The 24,764-nt window shown below is 36.6% G+C and overlaps 2 protein-coding genes across 3 annotated transcripts in view; one reads left to right on the forward strand and one right to left on the reverse strand.

Moving 5' to 3' along the window:
* Positions 1-24,764, forward strand: part of LOC145692843 (neurobeachin-like protein 1) — a 561,942-nt gene that overhangs the window by 116,620 nt on the left and 420,558 nt on the right. The window lies entirely within an intron of this gene.
* LOC145692854 (uncharacterized) overlaps positions 3,127-24,764 on the reverse strand; it is a 29,454-nt gene continuing 7,816 nt past the window's right edge. The window contains exon 2 of the mRNA XM_081768378.1: positions 3,127-5,401. Coding sequence (XP_081624504.1) covers positions 3,557-5,401 — 1,845 coding nt within the window. The 3' untranslated portion in view covers positions 3,127-3,556. The remainder of the gene's footprint in view (positions 5,402-24,764) is intronic.

Here is a 24,764-nt window from a genome sequence, read left to right on the forward strand (position 1 = left end):
GTGCCGTGGATGTGTCTAATGTGCGTTCGTGGATGCTACAGTTCAAAGAAAACAGAACGTCATGTGACAAAAAACCAAGACAATCTCGGCCTCACACAAGCCGATCCGACGATATGATCGAACGACTGGAGAAAGTTGTTTTAGAGGATCGCCGAATGAGTGTGGAACACATTCGCCTCCAAAGTTGGCATTTCCTTGGGATCTGTGCACATTGTCATCAGACCGGCTTGTGCGAGGCCGAGATTGTTTCGGTTTATTGCCACACGACGTTCTGCCTTCTTTGAACTGTCGCACCCACGAACGCACATTAGACACATCCATGACACTATCATCGCATGTCTCAAACTGGCGATGAATTTCAAGAGGTGTCACACCATGCAAATAGAGAAAACGAATAATTGCGCGCTGTTCTTGTAATGAAAACAACGCCGTTTTACGAGTATCGTAAGTATCAAAAACAGTCATTACTCTCACCGCTGCCACTAGAGTTCTGTATGCCGTACGGTGTTGCCATCTCTGTCACGCATTGACTACAAATGTTCGCGTATTTTAAAACAAACAGCACGTTTCTATCTGTTACCAGTCCTGAGAAAAAAATTAAAGTGTTATAACTTGAATGCACCTCGTAGATTACATAATGTTTACAATTTAGTATTATGTTATGTGGCTTTCTCTCCAAAACCTTAAACGCAACTTTGTCCAATCTTTTAAGAGTGAACTTAGAAACGGAGTTTTTCATCAGATATCCGTGAAATTTGAAAAATAGGTTTTCGGGTTCGAGAAAGTAGTTTTAGGTAGTTGTCAACTTCTAAAAAGATATTTAGAGCCTTTTATAGAAGAAATACGGGGCACTTCAATTATATTTTAAAAACAGTTTTTTCGATTTTTATGAAATTTTATGAAAACCCCTAGTTAGGTAGAAGAAATCGATTTAACTACGTCTCAGTTTTACGAGACATATTTAGGGGTTTGTAGAAAAAAATATTTCTGTGGTATATCAATTATATCTTGAAATAGCTGTAACAATCGCAATGAAAAGCCATGTTCTGGTTAAAGAAAACGTTTGTTTAGCTAGATCCTAACTTCAATTTTGCAGAAAAAAAAGACGATTTAAGACCTCTGTCAAGAAAGTTATTTCGAAAGCGCCTCAATTATATGTTGAAAACGCTTCTAGTAATTTTCGTGAATTTTAGTAAAAAAAAAAAAAAACATTTCCGGTAGCAGGTAAAATATTTAGCTAGGTTTCCACTTCTTGAATACTTATATATACAGTAAAAGCAACACAAGGAGCTATATAAGCTTTTCTTGTCTCACCAAGCAAGTTTCATTTACTCTTTGGTTGAACGTCTGAATAAATGAATATTTTACCTTTTGGTTGCAAATGTTATCTATTCAGACCATACTCGTGAAATTTAGTGAAAATATATTTTTGGATACGAGCAAGGGACTTTAGCTGTCTTGACTTGAGGAAGCTAATTTAATGGCATCTGTAGATTTTTTTTTAAGAAGCGTTCAAATTTTAATTTAGAATCAACATATATCAAATACATCCCGTTAAAGATAAACACTTGTTGCATAAATTATTGAAATATCATTTAATATTACATGAGATGAGGAAGGTAAAAAAGTGATACTGGGCTACTTTAGTGATGAATATAGTAAAATGAAGTGATATTCCACTATCATCTTCTATAGAAATTCCATCTGTGACAAATCTGTACTTGAAACCGTGATCCCATGCTTCGATTTATTTTACTTATTGTGCAGTTACCTCATGATTCTGAAACATAGTTATATAGGTAAAGACTGTACAAGTTTCTAAGCGAATGCTTGAACTTTATAGAAATGGATACAGTTAGGTCTGCGCTTATGCCGATTTATTTTTGTACTCCTTTGCGGACAGCGGATAAAATCGCTGTTGTTCACTAGAAAACAAGAATTTCCGTGACCATCCTTCGAAAGCAATATATAAATTACTGACTTGTATTAAAATATGATTGATAACCTTTTTCGGACAAATAACCGCCAGACAAAAAATGTCTCTCTTTTCTTTTCTTTTCTTTTCTTTCTTTCTTTCTTTTTTTTTTCTTTCTTTTAAAGCCATATAGTTAATATGAAGTTCTAGTGTAATTTTATGCAAGTTTGTTTTCCTGTATTCTTTCTCAAGGACCTTCTGTTTCAATTGCACTTTTGTGTTTTCAACAAAGACGCTCATACCATACGAATGATGAAATAAAAAATTTGCTTTGCTTCAAAATAATTTGACAGATACGGTATTACAAACTCGATAATTTTCTTCTCAGAAATTTGAGAGGAACCTAAGTACGTATGTATTTTATCCATTCATTTCATAATTTATCTGCATGGATTGCATTATGCATTTTATTTAGCGTAATAACAGTCAAAAGAGATTTATTTAATGCGTAACTTTTATTTGATTGATATCAAATCATAGCTTTCGCAGAATTGCAAAGGAGGTAACACTATCTTTCGCAGTCATAATTGTTATAGAACAAATAAGCTCATATGTCCGCTATCTTATTATCTGTGGATGCTGTATGGATGTGATATTCTATATGCGCACAGACTTCTACCCATAGTTTTTGAATCAGAAAGTTAATTTTTTCCCTTTTTCCCGCTAATTGTAACTTTGCAAATACCCTTTTTATCCTTCCATGTGTATTAGGACTAATTTACTTGGTTTGAAACCCCCTAAACGTAGTATACCAGGTCCGCCAATTTTCGAATACGCAATGTGTGTATTTGATAATGACAGTAATAATAATTAATTGACTTAAGTATTATGGATATTCTGAAGTCATTAAAACTAAAAATAAAATCAGAACATCAAAATATATTAAATACAAACCTTTAATAATGTTCTTCTCACTAAAGCTATAGAAGCGTATGTATATATATTTTACAGATTGTTATAATTCATCGAAGGAAAATAATATTTTTATAAGTTCAATGTTGTATACTGCAATAAATTTATGTAGTGACTCAAGAGGTTTACATAAAACTTTTTTTCTACCCGCTATATATATATATATATATATATATATATATATATATATATATATATATATATATATATATATATATATATATATAATGTATCTTTTCTTTCAATATTTGCATATAAAAGTTGTTTTTTTTTTTTAAATTGTCACACATACGTACTTATATATTATATTCTCACACATGTCATTTTAGATACTTTCTCTATTGTTCACACACACACATATATATACGCACATTCACACATACTGACATTACCTCTTCAAGAAAGTCATTGTCATTAGATAGTGTCAAAATTTCATAAATATTTTAGTTGGCTTCATATGACAAGAAATATGCATGTTCCATTAATCACTATTTTCTTCTGTAGTCGGCATTAGGTGAAGATAATGCAACTTTAACTTCAGTGATTTGTTATTTCCATCATAACCATGTGTAAATTCTATACCGTCCATATTCATATATGCATTGGATATCTTTCCCCACTCTTAAAATCCTTTGAAAATTTGACCATTATCCTTCATCAGTACCATGATCATGGAATCACTATTTTGTTGGCGAGATTATTAAACCTTTTCTCAACTCGTTTTGCCCAGTCACCGTATGAAATTAACAAAGGATTATCTTCGACAACACTTGAACTGCGCTCTGTTACAACACTGACATGCGAGTTCGATGCTGCCCCTGCTAGGTCGTGATTTATACGATATGATTGGAACTGTGCGGGATCGTAGTTTAATGAAGTGTGTTCATGTGTCGTAGATGATGATTGTTGATTGTTGTAATAGCTTTTGAAAGAGGGCGTGCTAGCTGTAGTTGTTGTTTGTGGATTGATAAAAACATTTACTGGTTTTCTTTGAGATTTCCGAGGCTTACCTCGGTTTTTGGTGTTAGCTTTGTGAGGTGTCTTGTATGAGGATGAGTATTTTTGTTTACTTGAATTTGATTGAGTGTCATTGTACTTATATACTGTTCCGGAAACCACAGAGAACATTCCATAGGAATCATCGTAGTCGGAATATGTATCTGCATATGGTGATTTATGGGAAGGTGGCTGGGAGTATGAACTATGTGAAGAAGTCTGAGATGATGGACTGTATGAATCAGAAGGGGATCCGTATGAATTTGAGTTGAAAGAATTGGAATTATGTGAATCGTAAGAATTCGAGTATGAATCATCGTCAAACTGTGATGAATCGTAGGAGTCAATTGGTTGAGGTTCATAGCTGGAAGAAGATGGCTGCCTATAAGATTGTGGTGGAGGATGTCTATTGTATGAATTCGTTTGAGGTTCTTCGTAAGAATTAGTGATGCTAATAGTATTATAAGAATTAGGTGAGCTGTACTGTTGAGATGGTCGATTATTCGATGGCGCTGGACCATAGTTGCCTTGTGGAGGACTGTAACTGGACGGAGATTGCTGTGTTGCATGGTAACTTGGGTCAGGTTGACTGTAGCCTTGATTTGGTGAACCGTAACTTTGAGATGGTTGACTGTAACTTGGTGCGGGAGAACCATAGCTTTGTGTTGGAGGCCCATTACTTTGTGGTGCACCGTAACTTGGTGCAGGCGATCCATAACTTTGCATTGGAGATCCATGGCTTTGTGGTGCTCCGTAACTTGGTGAAGGTGAACCATAACTTTGCGTTGGAGGACCGTGACTTTGTGTTGGCGGGCCGTAATTTGGTGGAGGTGATCCATAATTATTTGTTGGAGGGCCATTTTGTGGTGAACTGTAGCTTGGTGCAGGTGAACCATAATTTTGCGTTGGAGAATCATAGCTGTTTTGTGCTGGTTGGCCATAGTTAGGCGCAGGTGATCCGTAGTTCTGTGCTGGAGCACCATGACTTTGTGGTTGTCCATAGCTTTGTGATGGCGGACCATAATTCTGTTGAGGTGGACCATAGTTCTGTTGAGGTGGACCATAGTTCTGTTGAGGTGGACCGTACTTTTGTTTAGATGGACGTCTACTTGATTTTGGGGGACCATAATTTTGCTTCGTTGGTGGACCTTTTCCTTTTGGAGGTCCATGGCTTTGTTTTGGTGGACCATAGTTTTGTTGGGGTGGACCATAGCTTTGGGTAGGTGGGCCGTAGTTCTGTGCAGGTGGTCCATGACTTGGTCCAGACGATCCATAACTAGGTTTCGTAGTAATGTACGTGGGCGTGGGTTTTGGTGACTTAGGTCTTCGTTTTGGTGGCCGTTTTGTTTTGGGAGATGCATGCATAGGCTTCAGTGTAATTCGATGGTGGTGGGGTCTATGACGTATAATCATTATTGGAGGCTCACGTCGCTTTCTCACCAAAGATTTCTCACCACTGCTTTCCACTTCGTCTGACAGGCAGGATACGAAGAGGAAAAGAAATACTAGAAAGTAGCCCTGAAAGAAGAAAAAAGGAAGATTAACCGTTTATAGTTTTATTGTTGTTGAAACTTATTTAATGCTAAACATCTTAATACTTCGAAATTAGTATTGTGTTTCTTCGAGAAACATAATGATGATAATGCTAAGGCAAAGTATTCAAAAAAATGTGTAAAGTGACAGTACTAATAATTAGAGTTATTGTTAAAGGATGACTCCCAACAGCAGGCATTATTTTCAGTTTTGTTGCAGGTTTGGTAGTGTCATGTATGTTTCTAAAGCTGTAGGAATTTTGTTTTAAATTTCTAATTTCATTAACTTTCCTTATATCACAATGTAGTTTTAAAATAGAACTTTCGTTTAGCTGTAAGCTTTCTGGCCACTTTTGAAAACTTTTTCAATCTTACTTTTATCTACTGGTCTATAGCATGTTTTCACGTTACTGAAGTTCGAAACGACACGACAAGCAAATGTTTCTTCAGTTCTGGGAAGGAAAAGAGTCGCTTGGAGCGAGATCATGCGAATAAGGCAGTTATGGGAACAATTCCCTGTACGGTTCAGGTTTTTTAATTTTCCTTTGTTCGACGAGCAGTATGTACTCATTCACTATCGTGGTACTGCAGTGCTCGATTATAAAAATTTCAAGGTCAGTGTTGTGTATTCGCGTGTAGCAGCAGACCGTACAAAAGGTTAGAACTGTACGTATTTGTGTCAATTGTTGTTCCCTTTGGTAGGAATCAATCAAGATTATTCCATCAGAATCCGTGTATATCGTAATAATTGACTTTTCAGTAGAGGGAACATAAAGTTGAACACCTACAGTATTCCGTGTCACTCTGACGTTTGGTTTCTGGTCTAAAGTATGGGATCTGTGTTTTGTTGGTTGTTATTATTCGTTGCCATAATAAATCCTCATGACGAACTAGCAGTTATTAAAGTTGGTGACAAATGTCGGATCTACTCAGTTTCTATTCCTGTCACAATGCAGATAAGGTGTCCAGCATTCTGAAACCTTCTTGACTCCCAAAAGACTGCAGAATCTCATGAACCTGCTGTGTGCCAATAACTGTTGAACATAATGTGAGGTATTTAACATTTTTTCCTTAGAAAGAAAATAAAGGCTCTTTCCGAATGAACCTCGTCTTCAATATATTCAAAACTACCATTAAAAGGATACAACTGTACCTCCAGAGGTTAAACCACAGTGTTTAGCGTTAGAAGTATCATTGGACAAACATGTTACGACTTGTATTAAATAAACTCGTTTCTTTGGTATTTCATCCTATTTTTAACCGACTTCAAGAAAGAGGAAGTTCTCAATTCGACCCATTTATATAATTTTAGGGTAGTCTTTTATTTCCGACTTCCGAGTTTTATTATTTATTTTTAGTCTCAGCCTCTAAAATAGTTCCATATAAGAACCAAAATAACCCCTGAGAAAAAGTAAAATATTCCAGTTTAATTTCCCACGATTATGTCCTTTAGGCTGAGAGAGACGGATAGTTAAGGCAAGTGAACGATGATGAAGGAATTGGTAGAATGATCATGTGGAAGGAAACGGGAGTATACTCAGAAAAACCATAGGCACGAAGTTGTCTGTTACAAATTTACTTGAAAGGGTATCGAACCAGGGACCCCACACACCAGAGGTAAGCGCTCTACCACTGAGCCAGCGTGCCTCCCTATGAAAAAAAAATCAGCTCAATTGAATAATATTAAATGATGCCACAAGCGACTTCACGTTTTGAATGCAATAGAATATGAGGCAAAAGTACCTTGTAAGTTTAGAAAAATAACTGTAAGTTGATAAACAGATATTATAAAGGTAATAAAAACTACTAAATAATTAAAAATAAGGTGAAAATAACGTCAGAGATATCCCTCTGACCAGAGATGAGCACTCTACCACTGAGTTACCATGCTCCCTGCGTTAATTTGTGAGAAAGGACTAAGACATTTGAGAAGTGGCTGCTATAATATATGTTATCTAATGACAGAATTGAATTTTTTTTGGCGACGTGATTCTAGTAAATTTTCTCGGGCTATCATTAAGTGAAAATGCAGACGTCTGACGTTTCGAATGCAGACATTGCATTCATTTTTAGGGATTTTTATGAAGAGATCAGTGATATGTGGGCATATATATATATATATATATATAATTACGTAGAGGCGGTCCTATGGGTGAGTGCCTGTGTTTGGCTGGTGCTGGTGTTGTTACGAGAATTGCCTCTGTTGACCGTCTGTTTTTTGTTCCTGAGAATGCCGATCACATAGAACTGAGTTCAAACCCATTGTATCTATTGAAATTGTTGCTTTCACGTGATATGGCTTTGGCTTCTTTATTATTCTGTTCCAAAAATTGCCGCATTTGACTACTACAATAGTATTTATAAAACTGCATCTATGTCCCCGCTGTAAGCTATTCTCTACTAGTCCTGGCTTTTCGAGTTGCTGAAGTCTGATGGACTGTTGTGTTCTTTGTATCGTTGTTCTATGGTGCGTCCAGTTTGTCCTATGTATAGTCTGCCACATTCACAAGGTATACGATACACTCAAGGATTGCACAGGTACAGATTGTCCTTCATTGGTTTGAATAACGATCTGATGTTGGCTGGAGAATTGTGAATAACTTGTATAACATGTTTGGCAAGTAGTCTGCAGAGTTTACGAGAGGTGTGGCCGATGAAACGTGATACAGTAGTGAAGAGGTAATCCTCACCTTTGACTTTCTCGATCACTTTGTATTAGAATGTAACAATCATTTTTATGACCATGTTGATATCTGCAAGGTTGTAGCTATTCTGTTGTAACACTAATTAAAAATGAATGAATTCCTTTTGTAAACTTTCCTGGTTTACGGAAACTGCTCCGTCGCCCATTGTGTTTAGAACTGGAAAACGTTACTTATGATGACAGTTGCTTGCATTGAGATAAAGGTCCGTCTCAACTTCCAATTTACGCTGTATCCTAATGTTCCGTCAGATTTACAGCGAACAAGAATATCAAGAAAAGGGAAACATCCATTTCGCTCCAGTTCCGTAAGTGATCTGAAGGTGGAAACTGTTAAGAAATTCCAGAAAATCCTGTAGCGTTTTAGGTCTATGGGGCCAGATAGTAAAAGTATCATCAACATATCTGAAGAAACAGGAAGGCTTAAGAACTACCACATCAAGAACCTCGTGTTCAAAGCATTCCGGGAGCAATTTGGCAATGTCTGGAGAGAGATAAGAAACCCCATGGCTACTCCATATATTTGTTCATAGCAACATCTATCATACAGAAAGTACGTGGAGGTCAGTATATAATTAAACAGATCAGTTAGTTCCGGGCTAAAGTGATATCGTATCAGCTGCATAGTATTCTTGACAGGAACTCTTGTGAATAGAGAAACTACGTCAAGACTGGCCAAGAGGTCGTTTGGACCCACTTTAAGGTTCTCCAGGATCTTAACAAAATCAGAGGAGTTTTAAATGTAATGTTTACAGTTTCCAACTAACAAATTTAAAATTGATGTACGGTACTTTGCCAGGTGATAGGTTGGGCTTCCTACGGTGCTAATATTAGGCCTAAAATATACCCATTCTTGTGAACTTTTGGTAAAGTATAGAGTCAAAGTGTTGGCTTCCGTATGTAGACAGGCTCGTGCGCAGATTTTCGGGAAGTCCAGAATGCGATTATAGAAGGCACGTTTACATAGACATCCGGCCTTGCTGCTGAGATGCAAAGACCAAGACATAGTTCTAGAATTCACAGAATTTCGTTTTTACGTACATTCTCTGGCAATCACACGAATCTTGACACTCACCAGACTATGGCAAAGGAAAAGTTTCATTTTATTCGCAGTCGGCTGAATAAGATTGATCACTTTTTCCTGCTTGGTCATCTGGAGGAAACTTCGATTCTGTCACCATCTGACTCGGAGTTGATGCAGCTACCGCAAGTAATGCCGACCTACTCCGACATAAGTTACCTACCTACCAATCAAGTAAAGAAGTTTTCACGTCTGCAGATCAAGAAAAGTAAAGTACCGAGATCCAGTTATAACAAACACATCGTTAACCTAACAGACAAACAATTGGACGACGCCAGTACCTTTGTGCTTAAGAAAGGATAACTTCGCACCCATATCAAAGTATATTCTCACCAAGGAGATCATAGCCGGAATTGAACGAGCCGTGAGCCATTTGCCATCAGATGTAAGTAACAAGATAAAATTAGAAGCCAAACAGGCCCTTTCGAAGGCCATCCTACTGAAATCCATCATAACCAAAGCAGAACGCGCTGCTCTTAATTCGCTTGGTGATAACCGAGACATTACAATACTGCCAGCTGACGAAGGTGATTTCATCGTTTTAATACCTACGCAAGTTTATAAGGAAAAGATAGCTGACCTGCTAGATGGTCCACCGTACAAAAAACAAATCATAGATCCGACATCAGCCGTTGAGAGGAAAACCAAACATAACTGTTAGTGTAAAAACTAATAACTACTAGTGAACTGAGTGAAATGTACTATTTACGAAACTTTTTCATCAGCATACACGTTCCATGGCTTGTAGAAAGGGGTCGTATTATTTTATTATACATGATGATGATGGCATTTCGGTAGGAGGTAGAATGATTAGATGCATAAGATTTGCAGACGATATGGCGCTTGTTGCAGAATCTGAAAAGAAAATCAATAAAATGTTAGAAAAAATGAGAAAGGGCTTTGAAGAATATGGGATGAAAATAAATGTTAGAAAGACAAAAACCATGGTAATTGGAACGAAGGGGTCTGTGTCAGATATAAAAGTAGGAGGGGAGAAAATAGAACAAGTGAATAGTTTTCGATACCTGGGTAGTATTCTTAGTAATGACATGAAATGCGAACGTGAAATAAAAGCAGGGATAGGAATGGCGAAAGAAGCCTTTAAAAGAAAGAAAAGTCTGTTTTGTGGGACCTTGAACAAAGAGTTGAGAAAAAGACTCATAAAATACTTCGTGTGGAGTGTTGTACTGTATGGGGCGGAAACGTGGACATTACGTAAAGGTGACGAAAATCGACTGGAAGCCTTCGAAATGTGGGTGTGGAGAAGAATGGAAAGAATTAGTTGGGTCGAGCGGAAAACGAATGAGAGAGTGTTAGAAATGGTGGGTGAGAAAAGAACACTTTTAGATATAATTAGGAAGAGGAAGAGAAACTGGTAGGGACATTGCCTAAGAAGAGATTGTATCATGAGGGACGTCCTAGAGGGTATGGTGGCGGGAAAGAGAGGGAGGGGGCGAAGGAGACTACAATTAATGGATGATATTAAAACAGAAAGATCATACGCGAAGACGAAAAGGTTAGCGGAGGACCGTGGAGCATGGAAGCTTCTCAGCTGCGGCAAGTGGCCTGCCAATAAAGGCAGAATACCTATGATGATGATGATGATGATCAATCCTAATATATTTATCAACGGCTATTCACTCTTCCAGCTTTCTCTTGTCATTAAATAAACTCTGGTGTTAAAGGGGGCAAAAGATTTTCAGAATTTCGTTATTCTGCTTCATGTAAGATGCCCTTGATGAACTTTTCGCAGCCTTGTTTGTTCATAATCCTACTAGCGGCAGCAACAAAAAGAACGATATAAATGGTAAACCTGGATTGAAATCGAGTTGGTGAAATTGAAAGTTGCTCTGAGTAGGCTATCAGGGGCTTTATCTCTGGTAAATATCTGAATTGAAAAAGTGAAAGGATATTTTCAGTCAGCGTTTTGTGAAAAAAATAATTAAAAAGATATCCCAATCAGACATTCGATTTAGGTTGGTAACGAAAGGAAATTTAGATTGTTGATGATGACGTGCAGTGCAATGTTGCCGCCATGAGTTCGAATTTATGAACAAAATTTAGACATTAAACTATTACATGTTAAGTCAATCACTTCGAAGTGCATTTTATACTATAGGGTGTTTTTTTTTTTTTAATAGAACCGTTGAATTTCATTCGGTCATAAGATCTGTAAAAATTGTCCAGTTATAATGCGGTTTGTAGCAAATGACACAAGAAGGAAGGATGATATTTTTTAATGCACCATTCGTTGTGGTAGTGCCGGTGTATGCAAGCAATGTGATGACCGGAAAACCACCAAAATGCCTTAGCGCTTTAGAGCGAAGAGGATGGAAGTCTTAACCTAAAACACAAAGCACCTGGCAACTGTGGTAAATGATGGAAACATTTTCACGTACAGATATCAGGTGTTACAACGAGATGCGTTGACTAAGACTGACGTAAGAAGCAATTTAGACCGGTTTCTTAGTGAAATCTAACCTCCGTGTTGTGTTGTGAGTTTAATTGTTTACCATGTCATACACTTTGAGCAACGTGCTCGCGCCAAGTGAACTTTGTGGTGGACAAACACAGTGTGGGTAGGTTTTTTCGGGATTCTTCCGTTTTCTCCCACTTTCTTCATTCCACCATTTCATTCATTTCTCTACTGTCATCTTTAGCGTAGCCGCATAATCATTGGACGTAAAACTTAAATATTTCATTTCATTTTTCAGTTTTTTACTTTGAGCAATGTGTGTTTTTAGTTAAAAGTACTGGAAAATTGATTTCATCATTACCATGCAACGAGCACATCAGCGAGAGTATAATGTACGTTCACCTAAATGGGACATAATATTGGCTCTGAAAAAAAAAAAAAAAAAAAAAACACGACTGGAGTCGTTTTTGGTGAAAAAGGAAGCATCGATCGCGACGTAAAGGTGTGTCGCGACGCCGATGTCGTGACTTGTCGTATGAGGTCACCAGAAAAGTGTCTCCGGCGTTTATCCCAGGAGACAGAATACAGCTACTCTACGTGCCGGAGGGCTGCCAAGCCAGCACGATTACAACCTTACAAGGTAACTGCTGTTCAGGAATTGCGTTACCCAAATCGGGATAAACGGTTACCCACTGTCAATGGTTCCTTCAGTTCATTACGCGTATCCTAGACATTTTGCAAATCATATGGTTTATAGACGAAGCGTCATTCCACTTACCTGGCTACGTGAACTCTTACAACATGCGCATGTGGGCATCAGAAAATCCACATTAGCTAATTGAAGTACCGTAACATGTCCTCTAAATTGGAGCGTGCTGTGCTGTGTCCGCAGCATGAATAATGGGGCCCAGTTCCTTCGAGGGAACAGTGAATACAACTCGTCATATGAACATTTTAAATAAATTTATCCAAAAACTGGGCGATATTGAACTAAAACAAGGTTATCAGCGGGATGGAGCCACATACGTCTCATGAAAGTGTGGCCCTGATCAGCAGTTACTTTGATGATCGGATCATTTCTAGAAACTTCTGGCCCTGATCTTACGTCCCGAGATTGCTTTCTGTAGGGTTATCTGAAGAGTCGTGTGCACCGTTACAAGCCGCTAACACCGGAACACTTGTGAGCTAACATCACAAGAGAAATTGCAAACATCACCTAAGATACATTGCGGGCTACTGCAGCGTACATGGAACGACGGGTTTGCCTGTGCCTAAGGGAAGATAGAGGTAATTTCCAACATCTGTTTTGTAAGTGATTAGCATACCACCTGCGTGATTTGCAACAAACCGCATTAAGATTGGACAATTTTTACAGATGTTATGATCAAATGAATGAAGTTCACCTATCCTTTAATTAAAAAAAAAAAAAAAAAAAAAAAAAAAAAAAAAAAAAAAAAAAAAACGCTGTCTTCCGGTTACCACATTGCTTGCATATACCGCACAGTACCACAACGAATAGTCATTAAAAGATTCATCCGTCCAGCGTCATTAGAAACAAACGGCATTAAGATTTGATTTTTTATAGATGTTGTTACCGAATGAAATCCACCCTCCAAATCCATGAAATAAAAAAAAAATCACCCTGTAGTATTTATCAAACCAATAAAGCGACCGCTTTGGTAAAGAATTGAATCCTTCAACAAATGCAAAACTACGAATCCCATAGTCCAAATACACACTCAATTTTAATACAAAACTTTTGAATGAAAGCTTCTCGAGAGAATCGAATCTTTCAATGAATTCAAAAATACAAATTGTAACTTTGATCTTGAGACTTCTGATAGTCCAAGCAAACATTGGCTTCATCGAAAATTGATGACATCGCATTTTAATAGTACTTCGTTGTCTGAACAAAATGCATCGGGACAGTCAGAAGTTTTATATGACCATTCGTTGGTCCTAAAATTCGTATTGCCTCGCCGATGCTTTTTACTGATGATTGAACATAGTAGTAATAAAACATACGTCACTAATGTTGAACCGAACATTTCCACCAGTTAAACTACAGCCAGTATAGAAGAGACAAGCATCAAAAGATGTTATGAAAAGTTCAAGGCTACGGGAAGTATGTTAGATTTGCTACACAGTGGAGGGTCAGGAACGAACTATGATGTGATTCAGACAGTGCATAAGAGCGTGGAACAGAGTCTAATGAAATCACTCAAACGATGATGCGTGAAACTAGGAATGCTGAAGTCAACATTACACAAGATCATGAGCAAGGTGAAGTTAAAATTTGTATACGATGTGATAGACAGAGAGTGTGATATGGAACGCAAGTTTGTGACTCAATGCTTACCCTTTACAAGGTGATAATGATCTGTCTGGGATTCTATTCTCAGGTGAGGTCTTATTTTATGTTTCGGGAAAAGTGAACAGGCACAAGTGCGAATTTAGGGAGGTTGAAAATCGACGTGAATTCGAGGAACATACGCGGGGTAGTCCCAATGTCAATGTGTGTTGTGCAGTATCAATGATCCACATCATTGGTCCATTTTTCTTCCAGAAAGACTCGGTAAATGACGACAGCTATCTAAATATGATAGATTTTTCTTATGCTAGAATTTGAGATGTTAGACACAGGACCGTAACCAAACTTGTAGATTTGTTCTACAGGCAGCGTTTCCTGTCGGTTAGGGATTATTAGAGGCACGAGTTTTTCGCAATGCGCGATAAAACGAAATGCGTCAGAATTAAGTAATTTTCAGTTTCTTGACGTTTTATGATATTCTATGTGTATTTTCATTGGTTTCCGTTGCGCGATAAAACGCAAAATTGGCAGTTGTGCGCGAAATTTCTAACCATACGCGAAATAACGCGAAATTTTAAAAAATACGTTTCATTAATTTAAAAACGCATGTTTTCCGCTGATGGAACGGTAGAACGTGGCATGAACGGTGCATTTGACAAAAGTTCCGAAGTAATGATTGTTTGAAGTTTGTTGTGAATCCATTTACATATATGTGGCTTCCAACAAACAATGCCAATTTTGAGGTTTTTTTTTCCAAGCATGAGTGGTGATAAGTGACAAACTCTCAGCAGTGAAAGAGGAAAATGTTAAAACATGTAACATGTTTATGTTTAATGCTTAAATGTAACTTGTGCCTATGTGTTATTAGAACACAACAAAACATTCCTACTAACACTAAGTTTAATTACTGATTTTCCTTCAGTTTGATTTTAAAAAAATATTATTTTCTACAAGTGAAATTTACAAGGTCAAGTGAAATATTCAGTGTATTTTGTTTTTAGGTAATTAATGATTTATTTCTGTAGTGATCTATAAATAAAAGGAACAATTGTAAAAATGTCAGGGAATATCTTTTCCACAAGAGCCACAAAATGCGAGACTTTATTTGGGCAATGCGACAAAACGCGAAATATGAAAAACGAAACGCGAAATTTTCAAATTCTTAGTGCGAAAAACTCACGCCCCTTGGGATTATTAATGAGGTCTATCTGCAACAAGACGAAGTTCCGCAATTTCTTAACAAACAGTTCAGGAGAGATGAATTAGCTGAAGAGCATCCACACCTTGCTCCACAAGATCACCAAATTTGTCAGCTTGTTATTACTGGCTGTGGGATATAAAAACTGAGGCGTATATACAGAAACCAGCTAATCTGAACGACATGAATAACTTAAGTGGTATGATCCTGTATAATCAGGACGAGCATCGTCAACACGCAATTCTCAGTTTCAGAATACTACTGCATCAGTGTTTGGACATGAATGGTCCACTTGGAGGTTCGACGATGAACCTTAACAAGGAGACAGAGAGAACCTTACTACATGTACACACGAAATTTTGTGTTAATAAACTTAATAGATTTCTAGTTACAGAGTTTTAGTACCCTGGAGGGAAATTGGAAGACGGTAGGTTATGGATCGGAGTGGTAAAGGATAAAGCAAGTGTGCAGTTCGAAGTTCGAGTTTTAATGGATGCATAATATCTAGTATTGATTGGTATATACGTCCTTTATCAACAACAAGACTATGTAGATCGAGATGTAGTTTAAATTGAGATTTGAAACTAAGACTTCGTTTACGAAAGGCACTTGAACAAGCCACTAGATCAGTATAGAGTGCTCAAGTTCTAATAGTCTAAACGTATAATCATTGGAAATTAAGTAAATGAACCTTGTTGATAGTGCACAATTGTGAACTAGGAGTAGGTAGCTGAATAGTGAAGTGTTCAGCACACTCGTCTTTAGTTCGCATGTATCTGATTTATTTCTATTGAGATCGTAGTTCTGTTACACTGATAGCGCATGGGACATAAATGCAGTTGCGTATATTGGTTTGATGACTTGGCTACCACTAACTTTTTGAACACCTGTGTATTATTATTGGAGTTTAGTTTCTCCGTTATTATACAGTCTTCAAAATAACAGAAAACCTTAGAGAATACTTTCCTTTTATCAAATAGATAAATATGATTTGCTCATTAGAAAGACTTATTTTATGTTATTAGTCATTACGGAAAAGGGATCGTACATTTCTAACTTTATGTGCTGCGTGAAGTGTCCCTACATTTTGCTTTGGATAGGTGGTAACTACTCATCAGAGTAAATGGAAGTTGTGCAAGTAATAAAGAATGTTGAACTAGGTGATTAGCTAGCGAAGGATCCTCAGTTTGTAAGAGCCTTCGCAACGTAACACAAATAATAAAACAGCTAATTATAACAGCTATGCCCACTATCGCAAAATACTGTAAAACAAAATTTGTTTTGCTTTGACGCAAATCGCTATGGAACGAGTCTCACGATGTCCGAGACAATTCCCAGTGACCCCCAAAATGCACTGTCATTATTCGCATAACTTCCCTTTACCCTTCGCGCACGCCCAAGAAACCGATTACTCTATATGCAACTAGTACTACCTGACAGCCGATTCGTAAGCTGTAGTTGGTGGTGGAGCGAAGGAGAATGCGCTATAGCTAGATCTACGGGTGAGGTTAGATGATGATTAGCTACACGATTCTTGCTAAAGTAAGTAACTAGTGAAGGTAGGTTTCTACTGCGTTGCCAAGTCAAAGATCTCTTTAAGAAGCGAGAGAGTCTGCTTGCAAAGAAACTAGTGGATGTTTCTAAATACATGAAGTTCTCAGAAACTTGTATCATTGAAAGAAGATACTAAAGTATAACATTATCAATATAAATTAGTTTTTATTATAATACCTTTATTTTGTAATATTCTAGGCTACCGCCGGTAGGTCTGATAGCCCACAAAATACGCACTGCATAAATGTGAGGCATTCAAGTAGTGAAAGAACCTAAAAGGCCGTTGTTCTTTCAATTTTTAATGGCTTCTCAAAATTATTGTTTTGGATTGTACTAACTAATAGAATAAGTTTCCTGAGAAACCAGAAACACAACGGCAGTTACATTTATTGTGAGTGACTGACTAACGAAGATGGTGGAGAACGTGACATTACGTTTTGAAGAAAATTCTGGGGAACATGTCTAACACAAGATTGATAGGTCCTTCAGTTCTTTCAGTTGGATTGTTTTCGTTCGGTAGACTAAGTCCTTGGTCCAACCCTACAGAAAAAAAAATCACATGGTGTGAGGTCAGAACTTCGCAGACCATATATGTGGCACTCTTTTCCCCAACCAATTCCTCGGGAATGTAGTACACTTCTTCTATGTACTACAGACACAGGTGTCATTAATTTTAAATAGTTTCTGATCCTGCTAGGATGAAATGTAGCATAACACTTCGTCCTCATCGCTGCACATACCTGTATTTCCACTTTTCAAAACGAGAAACTGTCTTATCGCTATTCTGCAATATTAGTTTCTCCATCGTCACTCTCACTCACGCTAGATGTCACTGCCGTTGTGCTTATGGTTTCTCAGGGAACCTAAAATAATATAAAACTATATTTTTGAGACGCCTTTAAAAATTGACAGAGCTGCGGTCATTTATAATAATCAAATAGTGATATTCTTACGTACACTGTATGCTATATTATGCATCTAAAACACTTCATGTTCGAATCCCACGTTAAACTGTAGGTTAATGTCTCACAATCTCGCTGCTGAATGGTATGCTAAATTGCAACTTAACCAACCAATGTTTAACACGCACTACTTTTATGGTAAAGAAGTTTTAAAGGAAACTAAGTTCAGTACTTAAATCAGATACTTCTTTCTGTTTATGGAGTACAGGATATTTCAGATAAATATGATTTTATTTATATCGCTTTATTTGCTGTATACTGTACGCGAGAAGGTTAATTTTATATGCACAGGACAAAAATAACGGGCTCAAATCGTCATTCAAACTAAGGATGATTAAATGCTTTATTCTTGCGATATAGTTCATATATATAATATACAAGATGAATCATTTGTCTTGATACGCACTGGTAACTTTTAAACTAATAAACAGAAATTACTAAAATTATATATAGTGCAAATATCGGCAGAGGGACATAGTTTGACATACTCTGTCATGTCACAAGGTTAATAGTGTTGCCAATCGCACATAAAGTTGTATTTTTTAAAATGGCGCTACGCCAATGTATTTCAAATCCATATGTTTAATGAGAGCATACTACCACACTTGTCGTGCAAAGTAAGGACACTACAGTATCACAAATATCGAAATACAACCAAATTTTGGAGGGTTTTACAACAGTAAAAACGCAAGTGTGACAGATAGGGTAATACACATCCAAAGTACCTTATTGTCAAATCTCGGTTATTAATGACGTGTTTCGAGCGAATAGAAACAGAGTTACAAGGTATTGAAACTGTGACTTTTTCAAATTACTTTTTTTCTTCTTCGAAGAAGTGTTTAGATAAGTATCACATCCAATTCTGCAAATGGTTTCCAATAGACATAAAGATCATAGTTCCGGTTACGGCAGTTCTCTATCTCAAAACCACTCGGGAAATATGAAATAATAATAATAATAATAAATTTAGCATATTACTTAAGATGGCTTATTTGAGGGGTTTTTGAAAATTTTTGATTTACTTTGCTTCTATTATACTATAACAATACTTTTTGGTAGGTGTAATTACAATAAGTTCTTGAAATTACATAATTTTAAGCAGTGTTGCAAACTTCAACAATTTTTACAATATCTCCAAAACGGTCTGATATATCAAATTGCTGTAAACGCCATTGGGTCAGTCCATCTAAAGTGGTCCAGAAATTCTAAAAATGGTTGCTCGACCATCTCCGAAAATTATAAGAATTTGAGTGTGACGAACCGTGTGTGTGAGAAAGTCAATAATATTATTCATTGTCGTATGTAAGAGTGTTCCTGAATGGCGGCCATCTTTGTTGTCGGTGGAGTTCACAAAGTTGCGTTACATCTTTCCTAACTAAATATAAAACTACATGAACTGACATAAAATAAAAGGGTACTTCCAGTTGACATGGAAAAGCGAAATTTAGCATGAATGTAGCTTTCAAGTACTAACCCTCTGGAAAATTGCCAAAAGTTAATATTTTATGGGGTCTAAAGGGAGGATGAAGAATTTCTCTGTTATTTAAATGGGCCCCTTTTTGGACTTATACTCTCATATTTTTAGGTACTTGGAATTGGAATAAAAACTTTAAATTCGGTATGCTTGTAAGTTGCCGATATTTTTAGGTACTTGGAATTGGAATAAAAACTTTCAATTCGGTATGCTTGTAAGTTGCCGATATTTTAGGTACTTGGAATTGGAATAAAAAACTTTAAATTCGGTATGCTTGTAAGTTGCCGTTAGCGTTACTTAAGTAAATGACCAAAAATAAAGATTTTCAACCGTACAGAGATTTTATGGGGAACCGAAAGGTCTTTCCAATGTTATTAAATGGGTTATCTTCTACACCTCAAAATGTTTAGGCACTTCTGGCAGGATTAAAATGATGAAAATTGGCATGATTGTAGACTTCCGGGACAAACCCACAGGAAAATTGCGAAATGTGAATATTTTTAGTTTTTAAGGTATCTGTTGGGAGGATGAAGAAATTCCCATGTTATTTAAATGGGTGTTTTCTTGTGATACAAAATCTTATCTCTTAGATGAAATACGAAAAGAAACCTAAAATTTTGTAGTATTGTAGGTTTTAGAGGTTCGAAGCCGTAGGCCAAGCAAACACGGGGGTCTGGGGGCGGAGTTCCCAGCTAGGCAAAAGCTAGTCTATCCTATATAACGCAACCTTGTGAACATATTAACTTCCGTAACTTGGATTGGATTTTAATGACACTTTGCTGATACATCAAATGCCTTAATACCGCAGTCCGGTTCTGCGACGTGTGTCCTGGATGCAAGGGGGAGTTAACTCTCTTACCATATAGACGTGAAAGATGGAACAAAGGCCACTCGCAAACTTTTGTATAACCGAACACAAACAAAAGCGGGCCTAGTTGCTGCACCATGTAGTTTTTGAGATCTAGCATGAAACATATCCAAACATTTAAATTTTTCCGAGCTACGACCATCGTCACGCAGGTGCTTTCTTCGCGTTTTTACCATGTCCTCACTTTTCTCTCCATGTAAAATGTCATGATTTTTTTTTGCAATAGTTTATTCACATACAGAATTACTTCGTGTCAAAAGCAGCAATTTTTTAGCACTTTGCCCTCCTGAGATATTAGGTCCCAAAAATGGCATCAAAATCACAAACTTCAACTTTCGGACCCTCATAAATCTACGGTGTCAGTAGTATCATAGCTGTTGATATTTCTACAGAATCTTTACATGCAGTAGTATTCAGCACAAAATTTATGACCCCCCCCCCTACTTTATGCCATTCCAAAATACAGCCCGTTTAAAAGTGTAATTTTCTCTAGTTTTTCTGGTAATTTCATGTATTGGTTTGCAACCCATCATATTTATTTAGACGCAAAAGTTTATATTCTCCTTGTACCTCAGTCTTTCCTGTAAACATTAGTTTTTGTTTAGTGTTCGTCTGATTCCTATATCCTGAGCAACTTTAGTTTTCGTAAACGCTTGCAAATGAAAAAATTGGCACTCCACTGACAACAAAGATGGCCGCCATTCAGGAACACTCATACATACGACAACGTGAATGATGTTATTGACCTTCTCATACACAAGGTTCGTCACACTCAAATTTTTAGAATTTTCGGAGATGGTCAAGCTACCCCCTGTGGACCACTTCGTATGGATTTACCCCATTGCGATCTTCACATCTATTGAAAACCATCTATGCAATTGGATGATGTACAGTCATGTCCAAAATGATTGTCGCATATCTATAACTGTCTTGTTGTGGGAATATAATTTGATAATGACTTTGTAGGGTAATTTTAACACTGTTACTATGTATATTTGTGGTAAATTTCATAGTAAAAGAATTATAAATACGAAAATTAGAATGAGTAAAACAAAATGTTGCTAAATGGACAAGAAGGTTTTATTTTCGTTTTATTGTTCTTATTTACTGCTCTTTTTGACATGAAATTTACCACATACATGTCTTTGCCGATTATACACATACTAACATTATAAGAAATACCGGGCGAAATAATTATTAAAATATATTCCTACAACAGCATATTTATAGACATGCGACAATCATCTTGAATATGACTGTACATACTAAACAGTTTTTCGAAATAAAGAACTTTGAAAAAGAACAAAATTTCGATCACTTGTTTGTATTTATTCGAAATCCGTCATATCATGATCAGAGTATTAAGACACTAAAAGCACTTCGGATGTGTATTGCTTTGTCTGTCTCATTTGCGTTATTACTGCTGTAGAGACCACCAAAATTTGGATGTTTGTGATACTGTAGCGTCCTTAGTTCGCAACACTGCATGACAAATGTGGTAATGTATGTTTTCGTTTTACATACAGATTTGAAACTTGTAATGCCATTTGAAAAAAAAAAAAAAACTACAATTTTTATGTTGGATTGGCAATACTGTTAAGTTTGTGGTATCACATAGTAGGGCAACCAATGTCCTCCTGCCGAGGTTTGATTCTTTGTGGAAATGCATTCAATTTTGTTTCCAGTTGAAAACTGCAAGTTATACCGTCGGTACTTGAAAAGATTGTTCAATTTCAAACAATCAACTTAGGCTTTTATTAAATTTAAAATATTTTCGATGTTCTTCTCTTAACTCTTTGACTAGAAACGGAATACATGTGCCCCATGTAAATAATTCAAACCGTTGATATAATTTGTTTTTAGAAAAATCGAAAAATAATAATAATAAAAAAATATATGTGTTGTTCTCCCATCAGATCAGATGACCAGGAGACTGTGTTTAGTTTCCAAAACTGTGTACAGACGTGAGGAATATCCCACATTAAAGGAGTCGTATCAAGAACGTTCACATTTAAAAAATGGTAGTCAAAGGGTTACAACTGTGTTAGTTCACTTTCGATGGTAAATTGATAGATATGAAACATCTGTATTCTAACACAGGGTTCTCAAACTTTTTGAGCCTAGCGTTCCTTGGGTGAATGCGATTTTTCTGAGCGTCCCCGTCATCTTAATTAATCCAATTCACCCATTTAGACCTATAAAATATATTATTGTAAAATAAAATGAAATGAAATCTTTCAGTTTTACGTCCCACGTTTATGCCGGTTAGGCTAAAGGAGACGGTGATGATGAGAGATGAGTGAAATGGTGGAATGAAGAAAGTGGCAGGAAACGGGTGAACCCCGAGAAAACCCACGAGCACGGTGTTATATTATTGTAAATTACTTACATTAATAGATGAATAAAATTTCACGGAATACAAGGCAAAAACACAAGTGACTTCGTACTGAACAATGCTCTTGTCTTTTTGATTTTAAATCACATTGCTCTAGTCCATTCATTTTCGGATTGTTCAGAAGGGAACGTGCTTTCCCGTCTTGACGTATAATTTCTCCATGTGAGTACAGAGAGGCACATTGTTTCCAGTATCATAACAATGCAGTAGCAGTAATCCTAATTGCTCATTATTTACAAAAATGCCAAGTTAACCCGTTTTTTCGTATTAAATTGTATTTTTTTTAAGCTGATGATTGGACAATCATAAAAATAGTAATATTTATAAAAGATCTAAACTTTTGATAAAATTCATAATGAATTTGGACCAATAAAGAAAAAAGTCTAACAGGTCATGAAATTTCAAACTTCCCTAAATATGGAATAGCCTCCCCTTCCCAATCGCCGCTTGTTTTTCCAGCACCTCCTTCGGAAATGAGAACGCCCACGTTGAGAATAATCATAGTAACGGTATGTCTGTTAGTCACGTTCCAAATGCTGGAAAAATCGATACAATTCATTTTGAAAGAAGGAATGACAAGTAGAAGATATTGTCGGACGAAATGTATAAAGCAAGCAAGTTTCCCCTATACTATGGGGGGGGGGGGAAGTCGTCAGTTGATTTTACCAAACCGTTATTATAGGCAGGAACTGATTTGATAACATAGCTGATCAGCCACTTCATGATTTACTTCCTTACTTACTTACTCGTTTACTTCTACAAGTTTGTTCTATATATGTTTGTTCTAAATAGCAATTAAAGAAAATAAGTCCAAGTTTCAAATTAGGGTGTGACTTATTACATCAGAACCAAAGGTCTGCATAGGAAAGCATTTCTCATGCATACTAACAAGTAAACCTTATGTTTGGGTGAATCGAGTTGCTGATTGAGACACATATGAGAAAGTAGTACTAAATGTGGTCAGTATTTCAGTGAAGTTGTAGGTGCGAAGCTCCAGGGGTTTAGGAGATACAGCTACCAGAACATCACATGGAAGTACAGAATAGTCTTCATACAGTTGGAGGTAAAAGCTCTGTAAGACCTCTTGTAACGACAAAAGGTGAATAACAAATATATGGGTATATATTAGGACTAGGGGGAAGTCATATAGTAAGGGTATACCTGACGGCGGCCATCTTGAAATTCGCCATTTTGAATTAAGATTAAGTTTTTAAAATAGGAGTAGGGTCATGTGATACATGATTTAAGGCGCAAATTTAATCAGAAGAACAATGGTGACGTTAATTTTGATTTACGCGCAATTGGTAAAAAGTTAGTGGGGAATAAATTATTGTTGCAGCAGCTTTACCCCACCTTGTAAATTTTGTGTTAATGATAATAATTAAATAAAAAGCAGGTGGATAAATATTAGGTCTATGGTAAGAGTTGCCTTGATGGCGGCCATGTTCAAATCCGCCACTTTGAATCAGACAAAAGTTTTAAACAAAACGCATAACAGTGACACCATATTAATAGCAAATTTTTACCATAAATCCAACGGTATAACCATTTTTGCTTTATCATTAACAAGCACAAAATTAAATGGGAATAGAGTAATGCAATAGATGACTTCGGGCTAGAAGTTAATCAGAAATACAATGGTGGCGTTATACAGTTGGATTTATGGTAAAATTTGCTATTAATAAGGTGTCAATGTTACGTGTTTTGTTTAAAACTTTTGTCTGATTCAAAATGGCGGATTTGAACATGGCCGCCATAAAGGCAACTCTTGCCATAGACCTAATATTTACCCACCTGCATTTTATTTAATTATCATTAACACAAAATTTACAAGGTGGGGTAAAGGAATAATACATATGCTGCAACAATATTTAATTTCCCTGTAACTTTTTACCAATTGCGCGTAAATCAAAATTAATGTCACCATTGTTCTTCTGATTAAATTTGCGCCTTAAATCATGTATCACATGACCCTACTCCTATTTTAAAAACTTAATCTTAATTCAAAATGGCGGATTTCAAGATGGCCGCCGTCAGGTATACCCTTACTATATGACTTCCCCCTAGTCCTAATATGTACCCATATATTTGTTATTCACCTTTTGTCGTTACAAGAGGTCTTACAGGGCTTTTACCTCCAACTGTATGCAGACTATTCTGTACTTCCATGTGAAGTTCTGGTAGCTGTATCTTCTAAACCCCTGGAGCTTCGCACTTACAACTACACTGAAATACTGACCACATTTAGTACTACTTTCTCATATGTGTCTCAATCAGCAACTCGTTTCACCCAAACGTAAGGTTTACTGTAAGAAGATCAAGATCTGTCGCTCTGTGATTTTTAAAAATGCTTTAATGAACTTGGTTTACCAAAAACTCCATCATTGTA

The sequence above is a fragment of the Thermobia domestica genome, chromosome 1 (genome assembly GCF_964235325.1).
Source record: "Thermobia domestica chromosome 1, izTheDome1.hap1.1, whole genome shotgun sequence".
NCBI classification, from domain to species: domain Eukaryota; kingdom Metazoa; phylum Arthropoda; class Insecta; order Zygentoma; family Lepismatidae; genus Thermobia; species Thermobia domestica.